Here is a 27,363-nt window from a genome sequence, read left to right as displayed (position 1 = left end):
CTGAAGTGAGAGACTCCAAAGCTTTTCATATGATTTATTTATGATCTTCTGTCTGGTTATGGTAAAACTGTGCATAAATGAATGTGCCTTGGGTTGTTTTATTGTAATTATAAATATTTTAGGAATGTTCAAAACTACATATTTTCATTGGGTTGCCTGAATATCTAATATAATTTAGGCTTTTGGGTACTTTTCTTATGGGATATTTATATAAGATGTGTAAGTTTTAGCAAACCAGCATTTCATAATGATTTCCGAAGGATTATGTGACACAGAAGACTGAAGGAATGATGCTGAAAATTCAGCTTTGCATAACGGGAATAATAATTTATATTTTTAAAATATAATAACATCAAAATAATTCGTTTAAAATGTTATAATATTTCACAATATTACAAATAAATGCAACCTTGGCCAAATGAATTGCAGAGGACAAATTAAAACAATGCTGTCATCACTCTGTAAGCAGACATGAAGAGAAACACACTGCAAATACAGATGGCAACAGTTTACAGGTCAACAGTTTAGTCTTGATGCGTGTCCGCAGCCTTCTGAATAAATTATGGCTGTCATTTTCATTGTGGATGAGTCCATTCAAATTTGTTTTGCATAATTTGATTAGCACAACTGCATTAGCTCCAAACTCAATAAGGAACGGTAATGTGTTGGTTGCCATGGCGCCAGTAGAACCTGGTGTTCCGGGAAAGAGAAAGAGGGTGTAATTTGTGTCCCTCCCAAGCAGATGGCCCCTTCATCAGCATTACCCACAATGCCCTAGAAAAGCCCTGACAAATCCCACATGGCACAAAGTGAGCAGTCAAGCAGGCAGTATTGCACAGTGAAGAACAAAGTAACAGGAGCAGTGTGTGATGGGCAGTAGATCGAGGTGATGAATGATTCCCGATTTCATCAGGAGATCACAAAATTATTTCAGAATTTGCTGATAATGCACCCACCCTCGGGCCATCCAAGATGTAGATGAGTTTGCTTCTTCAAAGTGTTGGGTGACATGGTCATTTTTCAAATCGTCATATCGTCAGCCCGTGAGATCGACGATACACGATATTATCGTGCCTGGGTGGAGCATAGTTCTTTGTCATAGCAGAACTATTTGGTGTTTCTAAACCATGCATGTGCGCGAGAGAGAGCCTATGGAATCCCCAAAATTCGAAAAAATATACTTTCAAACATACTGATAAACTAACGTTAAATATAAAAATACTGTATTTTAAACAGCTAGTTCATATATTGTCGGGCGCAACTGTCTTATCGCGCGTCCTGTGACAAATTTGCCGCATCTGCGCACGGAAGTTATCAGTCTAAATGTTCTGCAAAATCAGTCAATGGTGAAAATTGATACTAGCTTTCATTTAATGTCCAATGGTTAAACACTAATATTGGACATAAACGAACACGTTAAATATAAAATATTCAAAACAGGTAAGTTCACATACAGTATTTGGAGTAAAGTTGAATTGAACCGATGCATCAGTCATACAGCGCTCCTCATGATGAGACCGACGATCCGCCGCAGAAACAAGAATGAGATGCATTCTCACATAACTGTGGCATTAAACTCAGTTAGTGAGGGTTCGTTTAAAGTATCGCTCATATATTGGCCATTTAGATTACTTGTTAAAGTGCAAGAAATACCTTATATCTGCAGACGATGTAGGCCTACATCTGTCTGTGCATGGAGACTCCTTCACCGACTACAGGCTCTAATCCTCATTTGCGTGTACGCGGTGTACGTGTGTGTGTGTGTGTGTGTGTGTGTGCGTGTGTGTGCGTGTGTGAGAAATGCGGTGCTGAAGTGTAATAGCTGGGCAGTTTGATAGCTGAATTATAATAGACTGCCAAATAAAAAAATAATAATAATTATTATAATTTAATACATTAATAGGAGAATGAGCCTAATATCATTTTGAATATCGACAGAGACAACTGCTATCATCGATATCTCTTCATAAGACTTTAACTGATGGGCTGGAGTCGTGTGGATTACTTGTGATTTACTGTGATGTTTTTATCAGATGTTTGTCTATCATTCTGACGGCACCCATTCACTGCAGAGGATCCATTGATGATCAAGTGGTCTAATGCTCAATTTTTCCAAATCTGTTCCGATGAAGAAACAAACTCATCTGCATCTAGGATGGTCACATCTGAAATAGATACTAATCAAAAGCAAATATCTGATCCGTACGGATTTTTGTTTGAAAAACTTTTGTAGACGCATCTGTTGCTTGATACTGAGATTCAGTTAATATTGAACAATTATAAAGAATACATTTTAATGATGTGGATTAACAATTCTGGAGAATAAGAATAGATTTGGCATATACAGTACATATGGTATGATATCTGATTATTTATTGATCACATATTGATCTGTGTTATTAAACTTATCTTTCAGTAATATATGAAGACATAACATAAAGCTACGAGGAAATGTCTTCTGAGTTTAGATTTTACAATCGTCTCCTTCCCCTTCCTGTGAATCAAAACACTCACTGAATCATCACAAGTATGACTCACACCTACAGTATGTGAGCACGTATCTGCACTGAGATAGGTGTGTATTAGATCGCCAGACTCTCAGTGCCATGGACATACTCTTTCAGTGGTCAGGGGTCAAAACAGCTGGCCTTTTGTATGTTAGTCCTGTATACATAATGACTGAAAAAACCTGATCGGAAAGCAACACATCTCCATCTGCCACCGGACTGCAGTGATCGATAATAATAATAGATTGCACAGTAATAATATTATTGATTTCTAAAAGAACCTAAGTAGGACATTGCCAAGGATGTATAAGATTACAGGAGCCACTGAGCTATCACAGCTATCATAGAAAATAATTGATTGTATGAGATTAAAGTAAATAATCATTTAATTTTGTATACAATTTTTTTTTATTAAGATCTACCACAGAAAACACACACACACTGTATTATTTGTGGGCAAAATGCACTTCTATTCAAACATATGGCGGATTAAGATTAAAAAAAAATTAGTACTTTTTAGCAAAAGTGCATTAAATTGCATAAAATTACAGTAAAGCTAATTATAATGTTACAAAATATTTCTGTTTCAAATAAATGCTGCTCTATTGAACTTTCTATTCATTAAAGAATCCTGGGGGGGGGGGGTTATCATTTTCCACAACAATATTAGGCAGCACATCTGTGTTCAACACCGATTTGCCATCACATGAATAAATTACATTTTTAAAAATATATTAAAATATTAATAATATTTCACAATATTACTGCATTTACTGCAATAAATGCATCCTTGGTGAACATTAAAGACCTTTTTCAAAAATATTAAAATGTCTTATCAACGCCAAATTTTGAACAGTAGTTTAAGTATTAATAATTGTAAACCAACAGGTCCAAAACTAGCCATTAAACTTCAATTTAGGCTAAACTGATTTAGAATGATATACATGCAATCTGTCATATACAATTGTATTTTTTATTTGTTAATCTCTCTCTCTCTCTCTCTCTCTCTCTCTCTCTCTCTCTCTCTCTCTCTCTCTCTCTCTCTCTCTATATATATATATATATATATATATATATATATATTTATTTTTTATTTTTTTATAAATATAATTAAATTTATTTACTGACTGTTTGTGTTTATTATAGTTTTTATTTCATATTTAAAACATTTTTGGACATATTATGTTATATGAATATAATAATAATTTAATATCACTGTCAAAAGTACCACAATATTACCATATGATACCATTACTGTACCATGGGACCACCAAAGTATTCTTTGTAATGGTGTTTAATTCCTAAACAACAAAGACCTTCCACATAAGTGATTTCATTAGTTAAAAATAAATCACAGCCGGACGTCCTGCTAACAGCAGCTCTAGAGGGTAGATAAACATTATAAGTGACTATGACAGGACTTAATGTGCCAGCACTGATATACAGTATTCCTACAAAGAAGCCAACAGCCGTGTCTCTGTGTAGACCTGCGCTGCTGCTGAGCAAGGCAGGAGATTAAACATGAGACTGCTTGTCTGTGACTCACATGCCAACATCTCTCCCTGCCAGCTCTGATGCCACTGAAGAGGGTGTGTTGGGTGAACAGAGCGAGGTGTGAATGAGTTCCTGCATCTTGTCAATTAGCCAAATCAAAAATCCCACTTTGTGAGTGTGTGTGTGTGTATTGTCTTACTGAAATACATCAAACCAGCAGGGTCAGACAGAAATGCATTATGCATCAGAACGTGCAATGAAAACATTCTGGTTAAGATGGGAATTTATCCAACCAAACACAAGCTCACACTAAATAGACCTTTAGGCTATGTATTTTATCCAAACCCATTTGATGAGGGAAGAGATTAAAAGGTATAGTTCACCCAAAAATTCTAATTCTGTCATCATTTACTCACCCTCACATCATTCCAAACCTGTTTGCATTTCTTTCTTCTGTGGAACCCAAAATGAGCTATTTTGAAGAGTGTTGGTAAACAGATAATTTTGGGTCCCATTGACATCCATAGTATTTTTTGTCAATACTATGGAAGTCCATAGGACAAGAATTCATTTGGCTACTTTTGTACAAACTTTGAGTAACAATTGAATACAATAAAACCACACTGGCATCAATTCAGACACCCCCCCCCCCATCACACATGTCAGGTAAGGGCAGACTGTAGCATTTTTATTCCAACAAGTTGTCACATGTCTTTACAGGTTGTGATTTTATGCAAATAATCAATTATAATATTTGCTGGAAAAACACTAGTTTTATATAGTTTATGTATTTGTTGGGTTGTATCCTTTCAAATTTTTTCCTGTTTTGTTACTGTTTTACGATTGTACTTGAAATGCCTCTGATTGGCTAACAGCTGGTCCCCCAAGTGGGGCATGTTGTCACAAAAGGTCACTGTCTTAAATGAACTGTATCTTTTTTTCCTGATAGATACTGGTGGAACTGTTCAAGAGCTTATTTTAAGACTTCAAGGACTTAATAATAATAATAATAATAATAATAATAATAATAATAAAATAAATAATAATAATATTGTTTCAAAAATAAATATACGCTAACAAATTGGAGTAAAACCGTGAAACTATTCCCGGTCACCACTAAAATATTCAAAGAGTGTCCCATAGACGGGATAAACAGCCAACAGATGTGTTCAGAGAAGACCAAAGGGGCGAGATGTCCCCCAGAAAAAAAGAAAACCCAATACTTTTAGCTTCAGTAACGTCCCGTAATAAATTTCACATAGCACAAGAAAAAAACTTAGGTCAACACTTAATGACACAAATTCAAACTCAATTTCTATTTTTTTTAAGTCTATTTGCGTCAGTTGAAGGTCTTTTAAAGCGATATACACTGTGTAGAAGAAACAAAAGCTAGAGACAACAAAACTTACAGAAGTCCCAGAAGAAGGTCGAAATGCACTTCATATTCATCTTTCCACATCTTTCACTGGAGATCAGACATCAGTCCCGCGCGGAGCGAGAAAAATCCCTTCAGCTCCATTCGCCTTCAGGCGCTTTACGCAATGAATAATCAGGTTTTCCCCCAAATGGAACAAGTTTTCGACGCTTTTGCGACTAAAATGGGCGTTCTGCCGCTATGTGTCACCGCATCCCGTTTACGGTCTTCGACAAATAAATGTTTTGACGCGACAAACTCAAAGAGAAACCGCGCGCGCGTGTAGCTCCGGCTCGTTGGCGCAAACGGCTTCCCAACGTGAAGTTCCTCAAAGTCAGACACAAGGGAAGGGGGCGGAGAGAGGCGCTCTGGATGTATTGGATTACTCAAATTGAGTCCTGCTGGGGCCACATTTCCATATTTCCAATGATGAAGTGGCGATCTGGACCGGAGCCCGGGAGCGCCAGGCCGTAGTCTGGACTGTCTCGCGCCGCCGTGATTACTATCAGAGTTGTGCCTCTCTTCATCACTTACGCTCATCGATGTCAAACTCGATTACATTTAATCATAAGCATAACTAACAGAAACAAAGACGAATAAAAACAGTTATTTTACCGTCATGGACTGGTATATCAGCAAGTAATAACTAATACTATTACTTTATTATAAATATATTATATATATAAATAATACAAAAATATCTAATTTAAACTCGATCATAAATGGGAGTCAGAGATGTTGGAATCAAACAAGAGACGGTAACACTTTAGAATAAGGTTCCATTAGTTAATGTTAGTTAATGTATTAATTAACATGAACAAACAATGAATAATACATTTATTACTGTATTTATTCACCTTCGTTAATGTTAGTTAATGAAAATACAGTTATTCATTGTTAGTTCATGGTAATTCACAGTGCATTAACTAATGTTAACAAGCACAACTTTTGATTTAAATAATGCATTAGTAAATGTTGAAATTAATATGAACTAAGACTTATAAATGCTGTAGAAGGATTGTTCTTGCTTAGTTCATGTTAACGAAAGTAGTTAACTAACATTAACTAATGGAACCTTATTCTAAAGTGTTACCCAAGAGACCTTTATAATACTGCATAAAAATATGACACTATTCAATACGCTTATATTCTGAGGAAAATTAATGAATGAGTGTATTCATGTATAAATATTGTTATGATAGAAATCAATTTAATTTTACTGTCTATTGAATCTCAACTATTCCAATCCAATCTACTAGTTTGCATTTTAATTTATTGGTAACTATTATGTAGATAGTAGCCTTAGAGGTAAAGTTAATAGCCATTTCATTACCACAAGGAACAATATTGGGCCTACTTCTACTTTTATTAGTGGTTTATCATGGTAGAATAAAATGCTATGCTTGACTGAAACTTGAAGTTTAAAACTGTTACTAACAACAAATACTAGTCAAATAACAGTACAAATAACCTATACTTGAGAATCGCAAGAGACTAGAAGTCAAATTTCAAAATTTGCAATTTGTTACCAATAACACTAAAATAAATACTAATATATGATGTTATATGGATTATTTCAAGTCTAAAATATTTGAGCTCACAACAAACTGGAACATGTGATGCAGCGCAATAACATTTCCATGTGACTCACCTCCATAAAGGCAGAATGGATACAGATAACGTCCAACACACTCACACACAGACCATGAATTCATGACAAAATGCTCTATCCTTCTGAATTCATCCAGCTGTAACGCTGTATATTTAACATTTACAGTTATCTCTTCAAGATCAGGATGTGGGGCCAAGCTGCTATGATGTATGATACAATAAAGTGCCTTGTTAATGTGTGTGAGTGTAGTCTGTTATCTGTGGTATATGCATGCTTCAGTAACCTGCAGCCACAACATGTTTGTCTTCTCATCAACAAACATCAGATCATTCAGCTGAATGACCATCATAATTGGTTACAATGATCATCGCAGCTGACGCCGCCCCACCATAGAAAGTAATCATCATCCTACTGTCTCTCTCTGTACTTAACCATTGAGAAACTTGAGAAACTGAACTGAGAGCACAGATTTACTTAGTACACTTTAAAATGACTTCAGTTTCTTGCCAAGGCAAAATTTCATCAATGTTTCATTCATTTTCAAACGTTTTCTTAATCTAACTTTTATATTTTCTTTTCTTTTAGTATTATTTCAATTACTGAAAACAACTTTGAATAGTTTAAGCTTTAGTTAACAATAAAAACACTGTTTGGAGACTGTTTAGATTATATAGAATTTGTTATTTATTTCTGTCACAAAATATTCTGGCTGGATGACATGCGCATGGCTTTTCCACAGCTCTTGAAACTTCACTGGAATACCCTTGACCTGAGATTTCATTTTAGCATTTTTTTTCCCAGGACTTAAAAGCTAAAAGCTATTAAATTACAGAAATGCACAATAAAAGTCATTCTGGACTTCAGTACATTTATCTTTATGGTGCTTTTTTTGAAGCTTGACAGCTCCAGTCCACATTTACTTTCGTTATAATGAATAGAAGTCAGGATATTCTTCAAAAAACACCTTTTGCGTTGCACAGAAGAATGTAAGTTATCTACACTAGACATATGGAAAGACATGAGGGTGAGTAAATGATGACAAATGTTTGTATTTGGTTGAACAATTTCTTTAAACATTTCTTCTCCATTCTTGCAGTCACTTTAAGCTGCTGAGCAACTGACAGCAGTACTGAAGAGTCAGAGATAGGATGGAGCTAATTATAGACTGGGTTTAAACCCAGTAAAGAAAGACTTCTCTGTGATACAGTCTTGCGAGGATTTAACAGCACGGCACAGTGCGAATGGTGAAGACCCATCATGATGTATTCTGACACATACACACACACTTATTAATAACATTTCTCTCTCTTCTTATCTTTTGTTTAATGTCTTATGCTCCTGAAGTAATGCATTTTAAAAAGTAATATATTCTGCTAAACACCTAAATGGTCTCTGATTTATGAAAAGATTGTTACCTATACAGCAAAAAAATTAAATATGTAATAATACATTTTATGAGGATGCTTTAGGTCAACATGAAACCTCAACACCTTCCAAAGGAGGATCAATTGCATTTTTGCATTTTGAGTGTTTAAATGTTATGAAAACATTTTTGAAAATACACTATCAAAATGCAATTATTTGAGATATATATATCAAAAGATACATATGGAAATAATGAAATTCATTAAAAATAAATTGATAAATATGCACGTATATGCCCTTTCACTTCAAATGTTTTCTTATTTAAAAGAGGTATAGATATATTACTGGAGCACAAGATAAAGATGGTGATTAAGAAAATGTGTTTATCTTTTTTTTTTTTTTTGCAGTGTATTTGCAGTACAACTTGGTTTGATTTTCCACAACTAGAGGATCTATATTTCATTTCAAGGGATGTGAACGTCAATACCTCCAAGAGTAATTGAGTAAATAGTATTGATTTCACACAAGCAAAATGCCTTTGAAAAAAAGAAAAGGCCAAGTTTTTTTTTTTTTACAGTAATCCTTTCTCTTTGTTGTACGAAAGTATGCATGTGTTTGTGTGCAATGTTTATTTCAGCCAGTATGTATGTGTCAGAAAGAGAGAGACTGTCTGTATGTGTGTATAGCTCTCCTGCATCCTGTAGGGATAATCATCAGCTAGACAGCACTCATCCGCTGATCTTACACACACAACCAGGATGGAGCGGAACCAGGCAGGAAGTTTGCGCGCGCGTGTGTGTCTATGTGTGTGTAGTGACTGCATGTGGTACAATTAATAAAAATGCATCAGATTTCATGTCACATATTGACCTTTTCTAAGGCAGTCAGAGCTGACAGATCAATCACCTAATCAAGTCTAAACTCAGTTCAGTCTCAGTGGAGAGATAATGAAACATGGGCCTTCTGAAAATGAATAGATTGCTCTTAAGATGGCAGGAGAGAGTGTTATAAGTTTCAGCTGTGTGAATTCCTAATAGAAAATCATTGCTATTGTACATAAAAGCATGCATTGACTTGCACTCTCACTCATGCTCAACAAATAATGCTTTGAACAACTGAGGGATTTGTTGATGAATGGTTTGGGACTCGCTTGCAATTCCTCTCCAATGCACAGCTATATCCAAGTTTTAGGTAAACAGGGATTTCCATTAAACACTAATCTAATAGTCAACGATGGTCTGTAATCATCAGTGTAACTAAAGTGCATATTCGGGATTAGGATTAATTAAAAATATATTAATTCAAGAAATGAAAACTCATATCAGTTGACTGAAAATGTGAATATTGAAGTGACATGTGCCCTTCAATGTTGACGGTGGTTTTGGTCCTGTAAGTGAGGCCTCGAGCTAGCATTCACTTAAAAATGCATAAGAGATATTGATAATTTTTTTTCACATAAACACCCTCCTGAATGCAAACATCATCTCCCTTTGACTAATTTAATTTATTCGTTTAGCTGAAGCGACTTACAATTTCTATATATGTCAGAGGTCGCACGCCTCTGGAGCAACTAGGGGTTGAGTGTCTTGCTCAGGGACACATTGGTGCCTCACAGCGGATTCGAACCCGGGTCTCCCACACCACAGACGTTTGTCTTATCCACTGCGCTAACACCACCCCTAGAGATTAGAAATTGCAAGTAGCAAATCAAGGTGCATAGCTGCAACGTAAGCTAAAGGCTGTTGGTTATTTAAATAAAGACGCTTTCTATATTTCCCACAACACCTTCCTGTTTGAAAAAAATTACGCATCTGGTCCACAAATGATAATGTATAAAATATGATGAAATAGATTAGGGTAGGATTTTTTGTCTAGCACAAAACTCATGCAAACAGACTATGTTTTAATTAACTCCCTTTGCAATCATGATGCTTGTGAGACTGGATTTGCTAATTACCAGCATATGCTCTTTTCCTTCTGTTGGCAACTGTAGACACAGTGCAGCACTTGTTCTATTCGCTGTGATGATTTTATCAACCATATTCAACCACCATGCAACTCTAAAGAACTACAAATGAAGAACACATGTGGCTAGTGTAGCATTACCAGCCTCTAGTAGACCACAGGCTAATAAAGTTAGCCACTACTGCTGAAAGAGAGGAGTTTTAATGAATAGTGTGCAATATGGACATCAACTGGACGCAACAAAATGTAGCATTGACTGTCAGTGAATGAAAACTAACTGCATAGATACAGAAGGACACTAATGGACGTATAGACAAGTGGTAGTTGGATAAAGCACAGTGTGCTTGAAAACTAGAGCAAGGCTCTGTCGTGAAAGAGGGAAGCCAAAGGCAATGATGTCACTCCCTAAAAACAATGCCTCATTCAGGCAGACTGGGGGACAGGAAGCTGCTAGTCATTTAAAACTGGAGAGAAAAAAACGACAACATCTGCTTGCTGCATGCAGTCCAGTTGCACGTAGAGAGAGAGGGCGAGAGAGACGGCAGCAATATTAGACCTATCCTTCATTGGCTCCCAGAGGTGGAAATCTTTAATCTTAGATCCTGGCAGAGATCTGTGCAATATAAAGAAGTTTCCAGTTGGCTAGATCACAGTGTAATACTCTCTTTAAAATGGACACGATAGGCTACCCTCCTAAATGGTCTCATTTGCAACCCAGGCTCACTGGAAAATGTGCCTGTGGAAACATTTCTGCAAAAATACTAATCTTACGATGCTCCTTGCACGTTTTGCGACACTTTCAAAGGGAAATGTCCAGTGAGTTGCACTAAAAGCACTTGCAGTTTTATCCAGAACAGATGAATTCTGACAATGTTTGCTGTTGAATGTATCATGGAAATTCGTAACTTAAATTCCCGGTGAGTGGCTCTAAAATGTAAAAGCAAATGCAAGATAAAACACATCTGCTTACTTCTACAAGTGACTTGTGTTTCACGGGACTTGTGCCTGGGTGCTCTGCATCACAAGTGCAGCGCTGTACCAGGTGCGCTACCAAGCAAGTTCACTACATCCAAAAAGCCATACATTTAGAGATAGTTACGTGATGCAAATGTCATAATGTATTCATTTACAAATCATGCACAATGGTAAAAGTGTTTTGTGATCATTACAAACACTGTAGTATTGTGCAAGAAACTGCATAAAAAAACAAAGAAAAACCTCTTTGTTTATCAATTATCTGGCCAGTAATCATGAATTGTGCAAAAAGGAATGCAAGTTGATGTTATTTTACTGCTACTATTGTTTCATATCACTATTTCATTTGGAATTGTGTGTGTTGGTACATTTTTGTAATAATGTTTTTGAATTGAGCCTAGGTTGATCATTTCTATACATTTCTGTTCAGAGTAACAATTAGCAAACAGTCATTGACTGCGGATTGAATCTTGACTCCAATCCAGAGGAACCATTGTCTATGCTGGGATGAAATCATGAAGCATGAGACTTGCTGCTCACTAGTTAAAGACCATGTTATTAACTAGTGCTGCATGCCATCTACTGGGCAGATCGAAAACGAGATTTAGTTGCACCCTTACCTGATAGAGTTTGGCATTGTTCCTCCATTCTCTCCATTCCCTGGCAGCTCAATGTGGAATCCATTATGGATGCTCCATTGTGCCGGCTGGCTCAAGATATTTTCCGACCTGCTTCCTGGAATAGTGGTCCGTAGTGGACTTGCAGAGCTGGCTTCATCCCTTGCCATCTCCGTCCCTAGCTCAGCCTCACTCTCAGCCCCTTCCTGCACGGTCTCCAGCTCCAGTTCTGGAGGTTCAGGGCCTACTAGGGCCCTCTGCTGGATGAGAGGGGTGAGGGGTGCCTCAAAGCTGACGCAGCTGTCCGTCTCATCAGTGAGCGATAACACGTCTAGTGAATCCAGACTGCTGTAGCAAGTCCCGCCTCTTAGAAGCTCTGACTCGACGATGCGTTCAAACGTGGAGCTGAAGCCATCCTGGGTCTCTTTCGTCCTGTCGTACTCTTCCTCACCGTCGTCCTCTTCCTCCTCCACAGCCATTGTCTTGGCGACCTGCTCCACAATGCTCTCAAATGTAGAGCTGAAACTGTCCTGATTTCGGGTCTGCCTTTCCTCTCCGCCGTCCTCGTTCTCTATCTCAGCATCTGCATCTTCTACAGAGAGCTCAAACGTGGAGCTGAAGGCGTCTAGGTTCCCCTGTGCTGAAGGCTCCTCCAGGACCCCCTCCTCATCCTCCTGCCCTTCGCTGTCATCTACGGTCCCGTTCTCAAACCTGCGGTAACAAAGATGCCAGGTAATGTATTCCGGTCTGGTAAAAGTTACATCACACAGAAACACCTGGCTGAATAGGTCTTGCTTATGACTACACACAAAGACTCTTAGCCTGGCTGGCATGCAATGCATGTGTTCCTATCTTTATTTGGGCTGCTGTCATCGCTACCGCAGCGGAGGAGTCCCAGCAGAGAGAAGCATCATTCAGAACAGCTCCCCTGCCATGTATGGTGCCCAAAATATCTCCCCACCCTCATTGTAACATGCTGCCACACTATTGTGAAGCCTGACACTTAAAATTGCACAGTTAAAATCTGTAATACACGTGTTTCGTATTCAAAATATTTTGTAAGACATGACAAGCAAGGAATTGTGAAATTCATTTCACTGTGAAAAGCTGAAAGCCTTATCTTTCAAGGGGGGTTATTGACCTTTTTGGGTCTGTTCAAGTTGCAAGATCATTAGGATGTGTGTTTTGGAAGTCAATTTTATTTGTTATGCGCTTTTGACCAGTGAAAAATTCACAACTGGCTTTCTTTCAAGGGTCGGATTTTGAATCCAATTGGGCAAAGAAGTCAAACAGTAAATTAGAGTTGAATTAATAGAAATAAAAATAAATATTTAAATGCTAGATTAATGTACATTTCTTTGATTTTAAATACGTTTTAATTTCACTTTCTTACATTCAAACTGCAATTCTGCTTCCTGTTTGCTTCCTCAATTTAAATTCAGTTTAAGTTCAGGATTCCAATTCCATTCTGAAGAGCACACAATTTATTTTTGACTATAAATGCTGATTCAGAGGCTGATGCGAATTACATTTACATTTACATTTATTCATTTAGCTGACGCTTTTATCCAAAGCAACTTACAATTGCTATATATGTCAGAGGTCGCACGCCGCTGGAGCAACTAGGGGTTAAGTGTCTTGCTCAAAACTTTTAAAATGTAAATGTATATCTTATTTTACTAACCTTAGAGCACACAGGGACTTGGTTGAGTCGTTTTCTGGGCTTTGAGGCAGCAGCTGTGTGTCTTCACCTTCACTGATGTCCCTATTACCATTTTCTGTTACAGGATCTAAGCAGCTGCTCTCAATCTCACGGTTTCTACCTTCCTCTTCTAATGTCACCTTCTCCTCTGCACTGGACTGTGTGTTTCTGTTACTCTCTGTATCTCCATCTTCTGCTTCACCTTGCTGCTCCTCCTCTGTCTTTGTCCCATTGCAGGGCTCCAGCTCTCTCGCCATAGATCCGTCGGCCTCCTCCTCTCCAGGTGCTGGGGGTGTATCTGGAGGTGATGTGTCTGGGTGGAGGGGGTCATGCTGCCCCTCCTGACTCATGGTGGCCTCCTCAGTCACGGTGTCCTGGCAGCCCGGGGTCACAAGGTCAGGGTCAGGAACAAGGGAGGGGGGTAGAGTTCACACCTATTAAGAAAGAATGTGAGACACAGCAATGAGATTTTGGATAAAGGTGAGCCCTGAATAATAAAGGACAGTGACCTAATGAGAAGAAAACTGTCTTTTCATAATCTATTCTCATTAATATGTAAATAACAAGAATGCATGAAAAGCCCATTTGTTTCCAGGAAAAAAAAATCCTAAAAAAGTTCATAGCTCAGTTACGGGAGTTTTCAGGTATGTTTTACACAATTATCAACGTATCAACTTATATATAACTTATATATATATAAAACAAATGAACAAATTAAACAAAGTGTGACTCATGATAGCCACACCCACTGTGAAATCTCATCGGTTCAAAATCCCACCCCTGTACATTAAGCATCAAAGATCTTTTGTCAACCAAGTATCTAAGGTTATGGACAGACAGACTGGTTGTCAATTTGTTGCATCACTACTGGTTGGAAAAAAAATGAAAGTGGATACAAATGTTTTTTTTCTTTGATGAATTTGATGCAAAATAAGTCTAGCAGTATCCTCAGGAGGTCACATATATCGACCACATGCAGCATCGAGGTGGACACAAAATAACTGTTAGATTTCAATGTAAGTGTAATTACTATATTTTAAACCTTACTATGAAGAGTTACTTACAGTTAATTACAGTATACTTTCCTTAAATAATACATTATTGATAACTCATGCAGCCTACAAATGTGACATCAACAGGATGCTGACTCTGAAATGAGATGCAGCTTTTGACTGACATTTGATTTAGTAATCTGAAATCTTAGAGATAGATATTTCTTTTGACACGCTCTTAAAAACAAAGGTTCGAAAAGGGGGCTTTTGCAGTGATTCCAAGGAAGAATCAATTTGGGGTTTTGTGGAATGAAAAGGTTCCATGGATTATAAAGGTTCTTCATAGAAACATAGTTCCCAATAAATAAACTTTATTTTTAAGAGTGTAGAATAGACTCGTGTGTGATTACAGGGGTCTTTAGCTCAGGAGACGCATTTGATTTGCAAGAGACTTCTTTCACTTTTGCTCTTCATTTAATCTCATTACTGTCTAAGAGAAACAACAGAAACCATCTAGAGATTTCATTTGGGATGTTACTTTCCCATTTGCTGAATACTGCAGTCCATCGAATCAGACAAGAGGAGCAAATGTGTCAGGCCTGCATATAAGACCACAGCTCGCTGCACATTATAGATGATGTTCAGCATTCCGAAGACTGAAGTAGTCAGGTGGCAGGATCTTAAAGTTTAAACAGCAATTCAGACTCCATTATCTGCCGTCATCTTTGTGTTTTATCAGCCCTGCAGAAGTACAGGCCGGATAGAATGCATTATCTTTGACTCAGCAAACCTGATGCACCACTGATGTTTTACAAGCTAGAGGCAATACAACACACAGACCAGAACCATCCGCTGAGGGTGAATTTAAGGGTCAGTCTGAGTCTAATTTTAAATGCTGCTCTGATTTCTAACAGCTGCTCTGGTTAATCTTTCCTAAACTCAGACAGCATCACTGGACAGGACAGATGTTCAGTGGCACATTAAAGCAGTATTCACCAACCCATTTTACTTCTGTATTGTCACATATTTCCAAGTGCAACAGGATATTCAGTCAATACAAATGGACAAGACTTCACTTTATCCATTAGATGTTAACTGCATTGTGAAAAGTGGGCAGAATAGCATCTGCCGAACATTAATCAATAGACCGCTTAGCGATGGAAAGACTGGATCCTTTTAATCGCTTGGATCTTAGAATCTCATTCAACAAAATAGACTAGTCTTTCCTCAAGTCATTTTATTCATTTGAGCTGAGTTAAATTTAAATATTATATTTTAATAGTATCACTGTAATGCATCCAAAGACTAATTATGATGAAACCCCTGCTGCGTTTTCTGATCCAAATCTTTCACTCATTTGTCACGTGACAGATGCAAAAATGAAAAGTTCATGAGCGAAGTGGAGAAAGTTATTACATTTTGATGAAAGATTACAAATAAATGGACATTTTGTGGACATTCTTCATTTAGAATAATGTGCCTTAAGACATCTGGCATAATAAGATCAGGAATGTGTTGTTAGAAAAAAAAACTAGTCTATTTCATTTTCACATTGACTTTGAAGCTGAAATCTGCTACTAGCATCACCGGAAAAAAAAGCAAAATAATGACAAAACAATTCACACAGCTTTCCAGAATACTACCTCCACTAGAGTGTTCTGGATTGGTCGATCCAACAAATAGCCCCGCCCAAAACTTTTAAACCACGTCTCTTATGCTGAGCAAGGCTACATTTATTTAAAAAATACAGTAAAAACTGCAATATTGTGAAATATTATTATTAAATTAATAATAAATGAATAAATGTAAATGTATTTTAAAAGTAATTTATTTCTGTGATGACAAAGCTGGATTTCCAGCATCATTACTCCAGTCTTCAGTGTCTTATGATTCTTATTAACATGAGAACAGCTGTGCTGATTATTTTTTTGTGGAAACCGAGATAAATCTTTTTCAGGATTCTCTGATGAATAGAAAGTTTAGAAGAACAACATTTATTTAAAGTCTTTTATAATTTTATAAACATTTTTAATGTCAAGTTCGATCTTTTGAATGATATATAGAGTACAGTTGTCGCTGCATATTAACTGAGAAGTACATTGAAGTGTGTCTTTTAAAATCATATTCAGTGTGTTTTCTCTTGGGCTCTTCAATAAACCCAGTGAACAGGACAGATGCTACTTGGTACATCATGACATGTTTACCAGATAAAACCAAATGGACAGACACACAAACACAGGCTAGAATATAAACAGCATACGTACATATACAGAAAATCCCTTTCTTTGGCAGAGAAACAGTCCAGCATCCTCTGAGTTAAATGTGAAGCTCAACCACTTTCTTACGCAGCTCTGACTCAGACGGTGCTGTTTTAAGCTTTCTAATGCCGGACATTTGATTAAATCAAACCGCAGTCAAACACAAGTTTCCATTACATTAAAGCTCGATGGCCCAAACTGCCATTACATTAGGCAACAAATCAAATCTCGTCATGTCTATATTCAGTGCTGTTTGACAGAATAGACACCACTTCATCTTAATCGTACCAGTTACACATAATTTTGATTGAATCAGGTCAACAGTGAGTGAATTGTGTGCAGTTTCCTACATTATCGTAACCTTTACCTCGGCACTTGCGACATGGGAATTTTAAAAACACACCGTCTCGCACCACACAGACCATTTCGATGTGACATTTAGCAAAAGACACTCTCAGAAAGTTACCTTTGACCTCAGCTCCTCATTCAAACACACGTGGTTAATGTTTGACATTCTGCATGGGTGCTCAGTACCCAAGGTCCATCCCAGCTGCAGATGATCTTTTCACATGGAAAGCACATCAAGACTCACATGCATGATTCCCTCACACACAAACACATGATCAGGTCCAGCTGCTGTGAAGCAGTGATGCCTGTTGTCATGTTGGCTATTCCTCAGAGCCTCTGCGTTCTGTAACTGCCAGATACCGTGTCTCATTTAGATGTGTTTGTGTGTGTTCACTTGACTGATTGACTGAGAGACTTCCAGTATTGTCAGCAGAACAGTAGGGTCTTCAGGGCGATCGATTCTGTTTAATTACTTTCCCTGGACTTGTCCGTCACCTTCACTCTTAACACACACACACTGGCACTCATATGGCTACTGGCCTCTTAACAAACACACACACAGTCACTGATAAACTCAAAGAAATGCCTTATCTTCAAATCATCAATCCTCTACTCAATCACTGCCACCTACAAAATCCCTTCAACATGCTTTCAGAGAGATCTGCCTCCACCTTTTTTCTGCCCTGTGATATTTTGAGGGGAAATTTGCTCATTTTTATGTGTTGGTTTTTCTGCAAGTATCTTCCAACAGCTTCTGCTTAATCTCACATCTTTATTGATTGGATTACTTTAAAGCAGTATTTCCTCAGGGATCATGGGTTGGCCACAGCAGGGGCCTGACAAAATGTGCAAAGAGGCAGAGAGGAGAACAGAGTGCTGCAATCACAAAAAAATAAATAAATAAATAAATATGCAGTTATTGCCATAGACAGCTCTTTCTACCTGTTCAGACCTTTAAAAATGACTGCCAATGGTGAAATTTACTTTACCATATGAGAAACATTTGGGAGGAATGCAATAAAAAGCATCACAAACTCGCAGCCTTTCACAAAATCTCCTGCATAATTAGCAGTTTTTGTCTTAAATGTGAAACACATATATTCATAAATACAATGAAAAGATAAGACCTTTATCTTAGGTCCTGCAACCAGTTCTCAATTAATTAATTAATATATAAATATATATATATATATACATATATATATATATATATATATATATAAAATGGGGTGTGACAAGATCTCGTGGTCAAGATCTCTTTGACGAGATAATTCATCCATCTCACAGGTGTGGCATATCAAGATTCTCATTAGACAGCATGATTATTTCATAGGTGTACCTTAGGCTGGCCACAGTAAAAGGCCACTCGAAAATGTGCAGTTTTACTGTATTGGGGGGTCTGAAGTTTTGGTCATATGGCCCCCTCATAATCGTGTTAAATAATCGTGATTACAATGCCAACTGTGATTATGATTTTTGCCATAATCGAGCAGCCCTAGCATAACCTCGATCCACAATGTTGACATCAGCAAACCACTCACCCACACAACGTCATACATACATGTTTTTGGAGTAATTCTTTGGTTATGCAAACCGATTATTACAGCAGCTGTCCGGGAGGCTTGTCTCAGATGATCTTGGAGGTGAAGATGCTGGATGTGGAGGTCCTGGGCTAGTGTAGTTATACACGGTCTGTGGTTGTGAGGCCGGTTTGATGTACTGCCAAATTCTCTGAAACGCCTTTGGAGATGGGTTATGGTAGAGCAGGGCTGCCCAACCCTGCTCCTGGCGATCCACTGTCCTGCAAAGTTTATCTCCAATCCTAATCAAACACACCTGAAGCAACTAATTAAGTTATTGAGGCTCACTTAAAAATTAAAGGCAGGTGTGTTTGATTAGGGTTGGAGCCAAACTTTGCAGGACAGTCGATCGCCAGGAGCAGGGTTGGGCAGCCCTGTGGTAGAGAAATGAACATTCAATTCACAGGCAACAGCTCTGGTGGACATTCCTGCAGTCAGCATGTCAATTGCACGCTCACTCAAAACTTGCAAAATCTGTGGCATTGTGTTGTGTGATAAAACTGCACATTTTCGAGTGGCCTTTTATTGTGGCCAGCCTAAGGCACACCTGTGCAATTATTATGCTGTCTAATCAGCATCTTGATATGCCACACCTGTGAGGTGGATGGATTATCTCGGTAAAGGAGAAGTGCTCACCAACACAGATTTAGACAGATTTGTGAACAATATTTGAGAGAAATAGTCCTTTTGTGTACATAGAAAAAGTCTTATATCCTTGAGTTCCGCTCATGAAAAATGGGGGCAAAAACAAAAGTGTTGCATTTACAATTTTGTTCAGTGTTTTTAGCCAATCTATCTGTCTGGGGCTGTGAACACAAAAGTTAGCCATTATATCACAAACAAACACTTCAACCACTTCTCCATTTCTATGCAGTTTGGATACCGGACGTGACCCACTAACCCTCTTTAGACGTGACATGACACCGCCACACACGCAATCATGCGCACACAGACAAACAGGCGCACACACACAAAGACTGACCATTACAAACGATCAGCACAAATTTAACTCTCTCCGGAGCTGCAGTGTGCTAAATATATCGATGCTGTCTACCTTACCAACATATAGTCGGCTGCGTAATGCTGCCTTTCGTGCATAACGGGTTACGGGACATCAAGATAGAAGCTTCAAGATGACTTTGTAAGTGTAGACTGGGTTTATTTCCTGACATGTCAGGGGTACTGTGAAGGAGACCACCACCGAGTTAACGAGTGTGAACAACTGAGCCGTGTGTAAATGTGATTTAAATCACCTCGTTCTGTCACCTCCACTGCTGTCAAGGTCAGACGTCCTATTGTATCACGTCACCGTATCAATTACGTCTACACTTAAATCATCCGAGGGATATGAATCTCAATAAAGGCATCCAGTTTCAGGCTTACACGCACACACCTTTTTAACAGGTAGAGAAAAGGACAAGTAATCATATAGGGCATCTTGTTTCTCGTCTGGCACTGGGATGTCTGGTTGTCTAACGCCTGTATTCCCACTGTTTCATCATGATAGTTGGGCTAACAGTAGATCAGTGTGCAATGCTATTGCACTGCATTGCATTGCATCGTCAGACATAAAACTGCTTGCATTTAAGATGCATCATCATTTGCAACCATAGACTATGCATAAGGCTGGTATTAATGTAAGATACTCTGCATCTGTTTGAAGCATCAGCTCAGGTTTTGCCTTAAATACAGCCTGTGTCTAACACATACAGTGGTTCCTTGTGTTTAAGGCACCGTGGAGTAAAACACACACACACACACACAGAGAGAGAGAGAGAGAGAGAGAGAGAGAGAGCCTGAATCGCAGCCATGTTATCCCCAGTCTCCAAGTGCAGTAACCATGACAACAGGATGGCTGGGAGACACTGCGCTCTCTCAAAAGGCTTCGGCTGGTGCTTTCTTCCTTCCAAAATAGACCCCAGAAGCTTTTCAAGAGCAACTCGTCCTCCATATAAAAAAGAAGGGGTCTCTCTCTCTCTCTCTAGCATTTAAAACCACCCAGGCCATATATTTAACCTAAGAACACGTTGCATTTTAATGCATACTACAGAGAAAATAACTGCCGGCATTGCAAACACATGCAACTTAAAGTGGAAGCTTTAAATGTTCATCAAAGAGCAAAAGCATCGACGTGGGCATACCATCCGTTTGCGATGCATAGCATGCGTTAACCCAATTATAAACGTCCCAGATGAATATAAATTATATAAGATACTCACCACTAAAAAAATTATAAAATGGCAATACAAATCCCTCTGGCAAATGAAGCGATTGTGGCAGCGCGCGCCACTTGTCTCCCTATATCATCCAAGCGGATCGATTTGCTGGTCTTAAGGTAGAAGCTGTGTAAAAGGCATTAACAGAACCGAGTCTGACACCTGCCGTTTCTTCTCGCCACCGCGTGGACAGCGCACAGCGACCGACAGACCGACCGGCTGCGCGCAAGAGCTCGGTTGTGTGTGTGAGTGAGCGCACGAGCTGCGGCGGCAGTCTCGTGCCCCCGCGACGCGCTGGACGACCAGCAGTTCAGACTGTTTATGTTTCTCACAGTCTTTCCACATCAATAATACATTATAAAGCACAACTAACGCGCACTGGGGGGTTCTAAGAGAATGTTCAGACTCATTGGTCTTGTATAAGCCATCATGACAATTCAAAATCAATATGACACAGTAAAAAAAGGCATTTTAAAACAATGCTTGCTTTCATTTCAACTAAATTTAGGGCACTGGAATGTGAACAGGTGATCTGCAACAACAACAACAATAATAGTAATGAACTCTTTGATAGTTAATAAAAAATCTTGAATGTTTCCTCAAATAAAATGTCTTGATTTTTAGACAGGTGTAGGTATACCTGCCGAATTTGAACTGGGATCTAACCCAAGAAGTCCAGTACAATATTGAAAAGAATTACACTGTAAAAGGAAGAAAAACTAAACAGCTACTGGTAAGTTTATTCTTTTTATTATTTTACTCTAAAACACAACACAATACTTTGTGAAAAACAGCTCTGCTAAATTGCAATTCAAAACATGGAGAAATCTGTGAAAAATCAGTACAGACAATTCCTACACCATACATTATTTTTATGGACTTTTACGGACTCATGGAGTTTGAGTTTTAACATGGCCATTAAAAGTAAGATTGTTACTATCCTGTGATGTTACCCTTTTATTCTATTGTGTACCAAACTTCTTTCACAAATATATGATGATATTGGAATATTCATAAAAATTTGCATAATTTAAAAAGTTTTGAATAATGCATCTAATTGAATTATTTAAAGGTTTACTTACAGTTACCAAGATGGCCAAAAATATATATAGTGTGACAACTAGCCCTGTTCTCACGTTCTCTTTCTACAAAAAGAGGCATTTGCATACAATGTTGTTTAAAAAAAACCTTTTGTGATAGATAGATAGAAAACATCTGATATTCTATCTGTGACTAAGAGTGATCGTCTGCACTTCAAAATAAAGTATTAATGGATCTATAAATTAAATCATCTGACAGCCTTAAGCAATAAGGTATGAGAGACCATGCTATACTGTGAAAAAGTCCCAGCTAAAGGCGCTCTTATAGTCTTACACTAACTAGCCTGAAAATACATTAAGCATGATCGTGTAGCTCTGTGCATGTTTAAGTCAGAGGAAGAGCAATGGTGTTGAAACGTCACTACCTCAATAAAAACGGATCACTTGGAGCTGTCAGTTTTTGATAAACTCATATATTAGGTTTTAATGGGCTTGTTTCTCCTGTTTGTGTGTAATTTGCATTTTACGCCAGAACATAAAAATGAGCCAGTAAATACCCACATTGTCATCCTGATGTTCAGTCAAGGAGAAACAGGAAAAGAAACCAGTATTAAAGAGAGAGGAAAAAAATAAAAACCAACCTGTGCTAATGGTACTTCAGGGACCTGACGGTGGGTTTATGGGGTCTGCTTGTGTAGTTGAGTGAGATGAAATTAATATTGTGGGATCAGGATGAGTACAACAGCAGACCCCCAGACACTGTCGATCTTAATCACTTATTCATTAGACTTCCACCCTCTTCCTCGGTCATCCTTTCATCCCATGGGGTCCAGTGGAGGCAGGCTGGGGGTGGGTGGGACATCCCGGTTCGACTGCAGGAGGAATCCTGAAGGAGTGTCCGTGTTAGGAATGTCACAGGAAGGTGAGTGTCCTATACAGAAATGAGGGATGATAGGAGACAAAACAGAGGTGTTTTTTTGGGGGGGGAAGGGTGAGAATGGAAGAAAGGTGTCATAGAGCTTAAACAGATGGAAATTATTGCACCATGGATGGATGGGTGGGTGGATGGATAGACATATTGGAAGATAGGTGTGAAATGAGCAGTTAGAAATGAATCTGTAAATAATAAGGCAGGCATGTTAAAAAATATATATATGTTCTGTTGTTTACTCACCCTTGTGTCCTTTATTTTTATTATTATTATTTCAGTGTAACACAAAAGTGATTTTGAAATACAGTTTATACAACTGTATAAAATATCTTTGCGTACAGCATGAACAGAAATTTGTAATTGTTATTGACTAATTCTGTTCATCCAAAGGGCTGAAATATATTTCACGTTTGTGTTCAGATTATGAAAATGATTACACATCATTTTCAATAAAATGGCATTTGTTGTTGTTTGAGAAACATTTTCACACCAGTTTAAATATGCTATCAAAATGCAGTTATTCCCATTCTGTTTATTCCGTAAAAAAAAAAAAGAAAAAAAAAAGTATGTGGTTCAAAGTTACACTTAAAAAAAAAGTACTGTTCATTGTTAATTCAGATTAACTAACATATTTAACCAGTGTTATCAAATGAAATCTTACTGTAAAGTAATACCAAAATACATATTTAAATAATATATTTTTATATAAGCTATTCCTTTAAAGATAATTAAGATATGTAATGGTGGCTGGGAGGAATGCTTGGGTAGACCGATTCAGTGATAGATGTATGATGGATAGAGGGTGTGATGGAAAGAAATGAATGATGGATGGACAGAGGGAGGGAGAAAATAGAGTGTGACTGAGACGGGAGACGTGGGAAGAGGAGAGAGAGACTAGCTTCAGGGATACTTAGCAAGCGGAGACAGTAAGAGCCAGGGGACAGCATAGACTGCATCTGATTGGTCAGTTGTAGGTCTTCAGGTCCAGGGATGAGAGTGAAAGAGACGTGGCCAGTTTCCCAGAGGCCTCTCCTGAACCCTGGTCCACTGCTCCCAGTGGGCTGTTTTCTCACCATACTATACACACTGGCTGGAGGCCAGCAGGACTGTCCAAACAGAAGCACACATGGGCAGAAGGAGCCTGCAAGATAGAGGGTGAATATAAAGATGTCTGGCGGCATTCAGAGAACTGCAGTGTAGGCACAAAGCATTGTGGGTAAACTCCATGGGGACAGCCAGGTGAGGGAGGCAGTTAAAAGAAGCTGAGTTAGCGGGAGAGAGGTTAATGAGGGGGTACAAAATGGATAAAATGATAAATGTAGTTACAATGCGATGGCATTACGGCATTAGAACTTGTAAAAGCTTTGTTCGTCTTCGGAACGCAATTTAACATATTTTGTAAGGCTTATGACTGTCCCATAGACTGCCAAGTTAATAATCGTAAAAAAATATCTTAAATTGTGTTCCAAAGATGAACAAAGCCTAGGGGTTCGGAACGACATGGGGGTAAGTGATTAATGACAAAATGTTCATTTTGGGGTGGCGTATACCTTTAAGGGAGAGGAGAATATGGGAGATGTTGAGATGCTGAAGGTGAACGGTTGCTGGTGCTGCGCTGACATTTAGGTTGGTTCATGGAGGGACGCTTTTGGTTCAGCTGTACAGTGTCCGTCCAGTGAACAGGAACCAGTCATCCATTGATATCTGAAAAGCCTGACAAGACCATAATATCTGCAGTTCTGCCAAGAAGTGTGTGTGTGCTTTATAGTCGCATGTAAGATCTCTAACTACACAATCTATTAAAGACTAGATGTTTACATTATCTGAAGAAAACAGAAGTTGTGCTTACCGGTGCAAAACTCACTGCCACCATGGTTTAAAATAACAGCACACAGAACAATCCACATGATTTGATGTATCATTTATCTGAAAAGACTCTAACCCTTAAAGTATAAACAATAGTTAATACTGTCATAGCAAGCACCATTAAGTATGACAAATCTGCTCATGTCTCCTATAATCTTAGAGGTGTTTGAGGCCGTTTATTTCATTAAACACTTTTAACGAGTTTTGGATGAGAAATGTAGCATTTGATGGCTTTAAACACCTCCTTGATCTGCTGCAAATTACTGCCAGGACGTCTAATGACAGAAATGTCATACTTAAATGTCAGAGTGTTTAGCCATAATAGAGCGAAGCGACCAAACAAAGGACCTGAGCATTTATCTCGCCACCACTGCTGCAATCTCTACACTTTCATTAGGCAAATACAATACCATCTGATCACTCACTGTTCTGCTTTGTTCCGTGTGATTTCCTTCTGTGTAAGAACGTTTGAGATGGCACAAATGCCTCTGTGCACTTGTGTGCATCACCATGACTGCTGACTATGCTGAAACAAAAAGATACTGCAAAAATGTGGATTAAATTACTGTGCAGCCATGGCATAGTCTGTGTGGATGTCTGCTACCATCTTTCATTGAGCCCACGGTTGCCACCCTTTATTTGCACATGCTGTCTGCTAATATTCTAAAAACATGCCAACAACATGTTAACAACATCACATGCTAATCATGTTAAACAAAACAAGCTAGAAACATGCTAAGGCATGATAGCAACATGCTGATCATTTTTGAAACATGCTGTCTTAACAAACTAGAAACATCTATCTGATCTAAACTTGTAAACTTAAAGATTTTACAAATGCTTCAAACTTTCAGTCAAGGCTTCTTCAAGCCAGCTTCAAGGTTTGATTGAGTACTTTATCTAGTTTTAAATTATAATAATATTTCACAATATATTTTGAAGAATAATATTAATTAACAAATTAATAAATGAAATTTGAAAGCACAACCAATCGCTGCCACAGACATTCTTACATAAGCGATGCCCATGTGTGCATGTTAGAGGGGAAACAAAAGCATGTTGGTTTGCACAATGTGACATTTACACAGTATTGCGACATGGTGACATCATGTCACAAAACACAGAGCGCATAAAGATGTCAGATTCCACCTTTCGTGCGGAAAACTGACAAAAACAACAGAAAATCCAATGGGAACCAGAAATAAAAATAATGTTCATGTGACTCCCAGTGCTGACCAGACGGCGGGACACGATTATGGCTGTCCAATAATGAGCTAGTCAGCACGGGTTAGCATCAAGAGGGACAAGAAGCAAATCTGACATGCAGACTTATCTATTTAATTACCACACACTCCTGATGTGTATGAGAGAGAATGATGGTTGAAGGTTTATTTGGTCATTAACACATCCATTATCACTCACACACAAATACAAACACTTATTACTGGCTGAGCTGAATTGATATTGCAATGCTTGGTCCAGGTTATGAAATAAGGCAATTAGCAGCTCTTGCAAAGGCAAGCATCACTATCACCCGGGTCATATCTAGAACTGCATGTGGATTATTCTGATATGAGCCAGTAACAGGGTTGTGCAAGGTTCAGAACTGAAGAATTGGCTCAAATTTAATTCATGAGTTGGGCTTGAATTTGATTTCAGTTGGCCACACCCCACAGGAATTTGAACTGGAATGACAGGAAGAGGAATTTACTAAACATGAATGCAAAGAAATTCAATGCGGACATCACTTTCTCGTAAATGAAGTGTTCTTTTACCACAAATGCTAATACGTTAAGTTAATATATTAATTATAATAAACGCAAAATTTCTATAAGTGGCAGTCTATTAGAAAGCATCTATCTATCCATCTGTCCACCTACTTATTAATCTAGATATCTAACTAACATTCATACCTTTTTGAAATTCTAAACCTTTAATTTGCAACATAAGCAACTGCCCCGTACATCCAGAAACCACATAACAGGAACCTGGCAAGGCCTTAGCAATGTGGCAGCAACTTTTGCACAGGTAATCACCAGTCACATTCTCTTCAAAAAATGAAGTTAGTTTATATACCATTCAAAAGAAATGAATAATTTTATGCTGCAAAGACACATTAAACTGATCAAAGGTGACAGTTAAGCTTTATATTTGAATTCAAATAAATGCGGTTCTTTTTAAATTAATGCATTACAGTTTGCACAACAACTTTGAGCATTTTCTTCATTGATTATAATAAAAAATATTTACTGAGCTGCAAATCAGCATATTAGAATGATTTCTGAAAGATGTGACAATGAAGACGCTGAAAATTAAGCTCTGCTATCACATTCATACATAAATATTTTTAATTACTGATAAAGCAGCAACCAATGAGTCTGCAGAATTCAGGTCCCCTAAAATCAGTGCAAACATATGAAAAAGATTCAGATTCATTTTGTTCCTGCCTGTCACTCAGAGAAAGAACAGAGGACCCAGACT

At 38.1% G+C, this 27,363-nt stretch overlaps 1 protein-coding gene across 5 annotated transcripts in view; it reads right to left on the bottom strand.

Moving 5' to 3' along the window:
- Positions 1-26,950, bottom strand: part of LOC113057694 (PH and SEC7 domain-containing protein 2-like) — a 43,128-nt gene extending 16,178 nt beyond the window's left edge. Inside the window, exons 1-5 of one of the 5 annotated variants that reach the window (XM_026225173.1) lie at positions 24,567-26,950; positions 23,927-24,157; positions 22,727-23,016; positions 13,634-14,085; positions 11,953-12,660 (exon numbers count right to left, since the gene is read on the bottom strand). In XM_026225173.1, coding sequence (XP_026080958.1) covers positions 11,953-12,660; positions 13,634-14,001 — 1,076 coding nt within the window. In that variant the 5' untranslated portion in view covers positions 14,002-14,085; positions 22,727-23,016; positions 23,927-24,157; positions 24,567-26,950. Of the gene's footprint in view, positions 1-5,410; positions 5,889-11,952; positions 12,661-13,633; positions 14,086-21,048; positions 21,338-22,726; positions 23,550-23,926; positions 24,408-24,566 lie in introns of those variants that run through there. The other 4 variants (XM_026225172.1, XM_026225171.1, XM_026225174.1 and 1 more) reach the window with 4 other exon arrangements.
- Positions 26,951-27,363: the final 413 nt, after the last annotated feature.

This window comes from Carassius auratus, chromosome 39 (genome assembly GCF_003368295.1).
Source record: "Carassius auratus strain Wakin chromosome 39, ASM336829v1, whole genome shotgun sequence".
NCBI lineage: Eukaryota > Metazoa > Chordata > Actinopteri > Cypriniformes > Cyprinidae > Carassius > Carassius auratus.
This window is presented reverse-complemented; position numbering and strand designations above follow the sequence as displayed.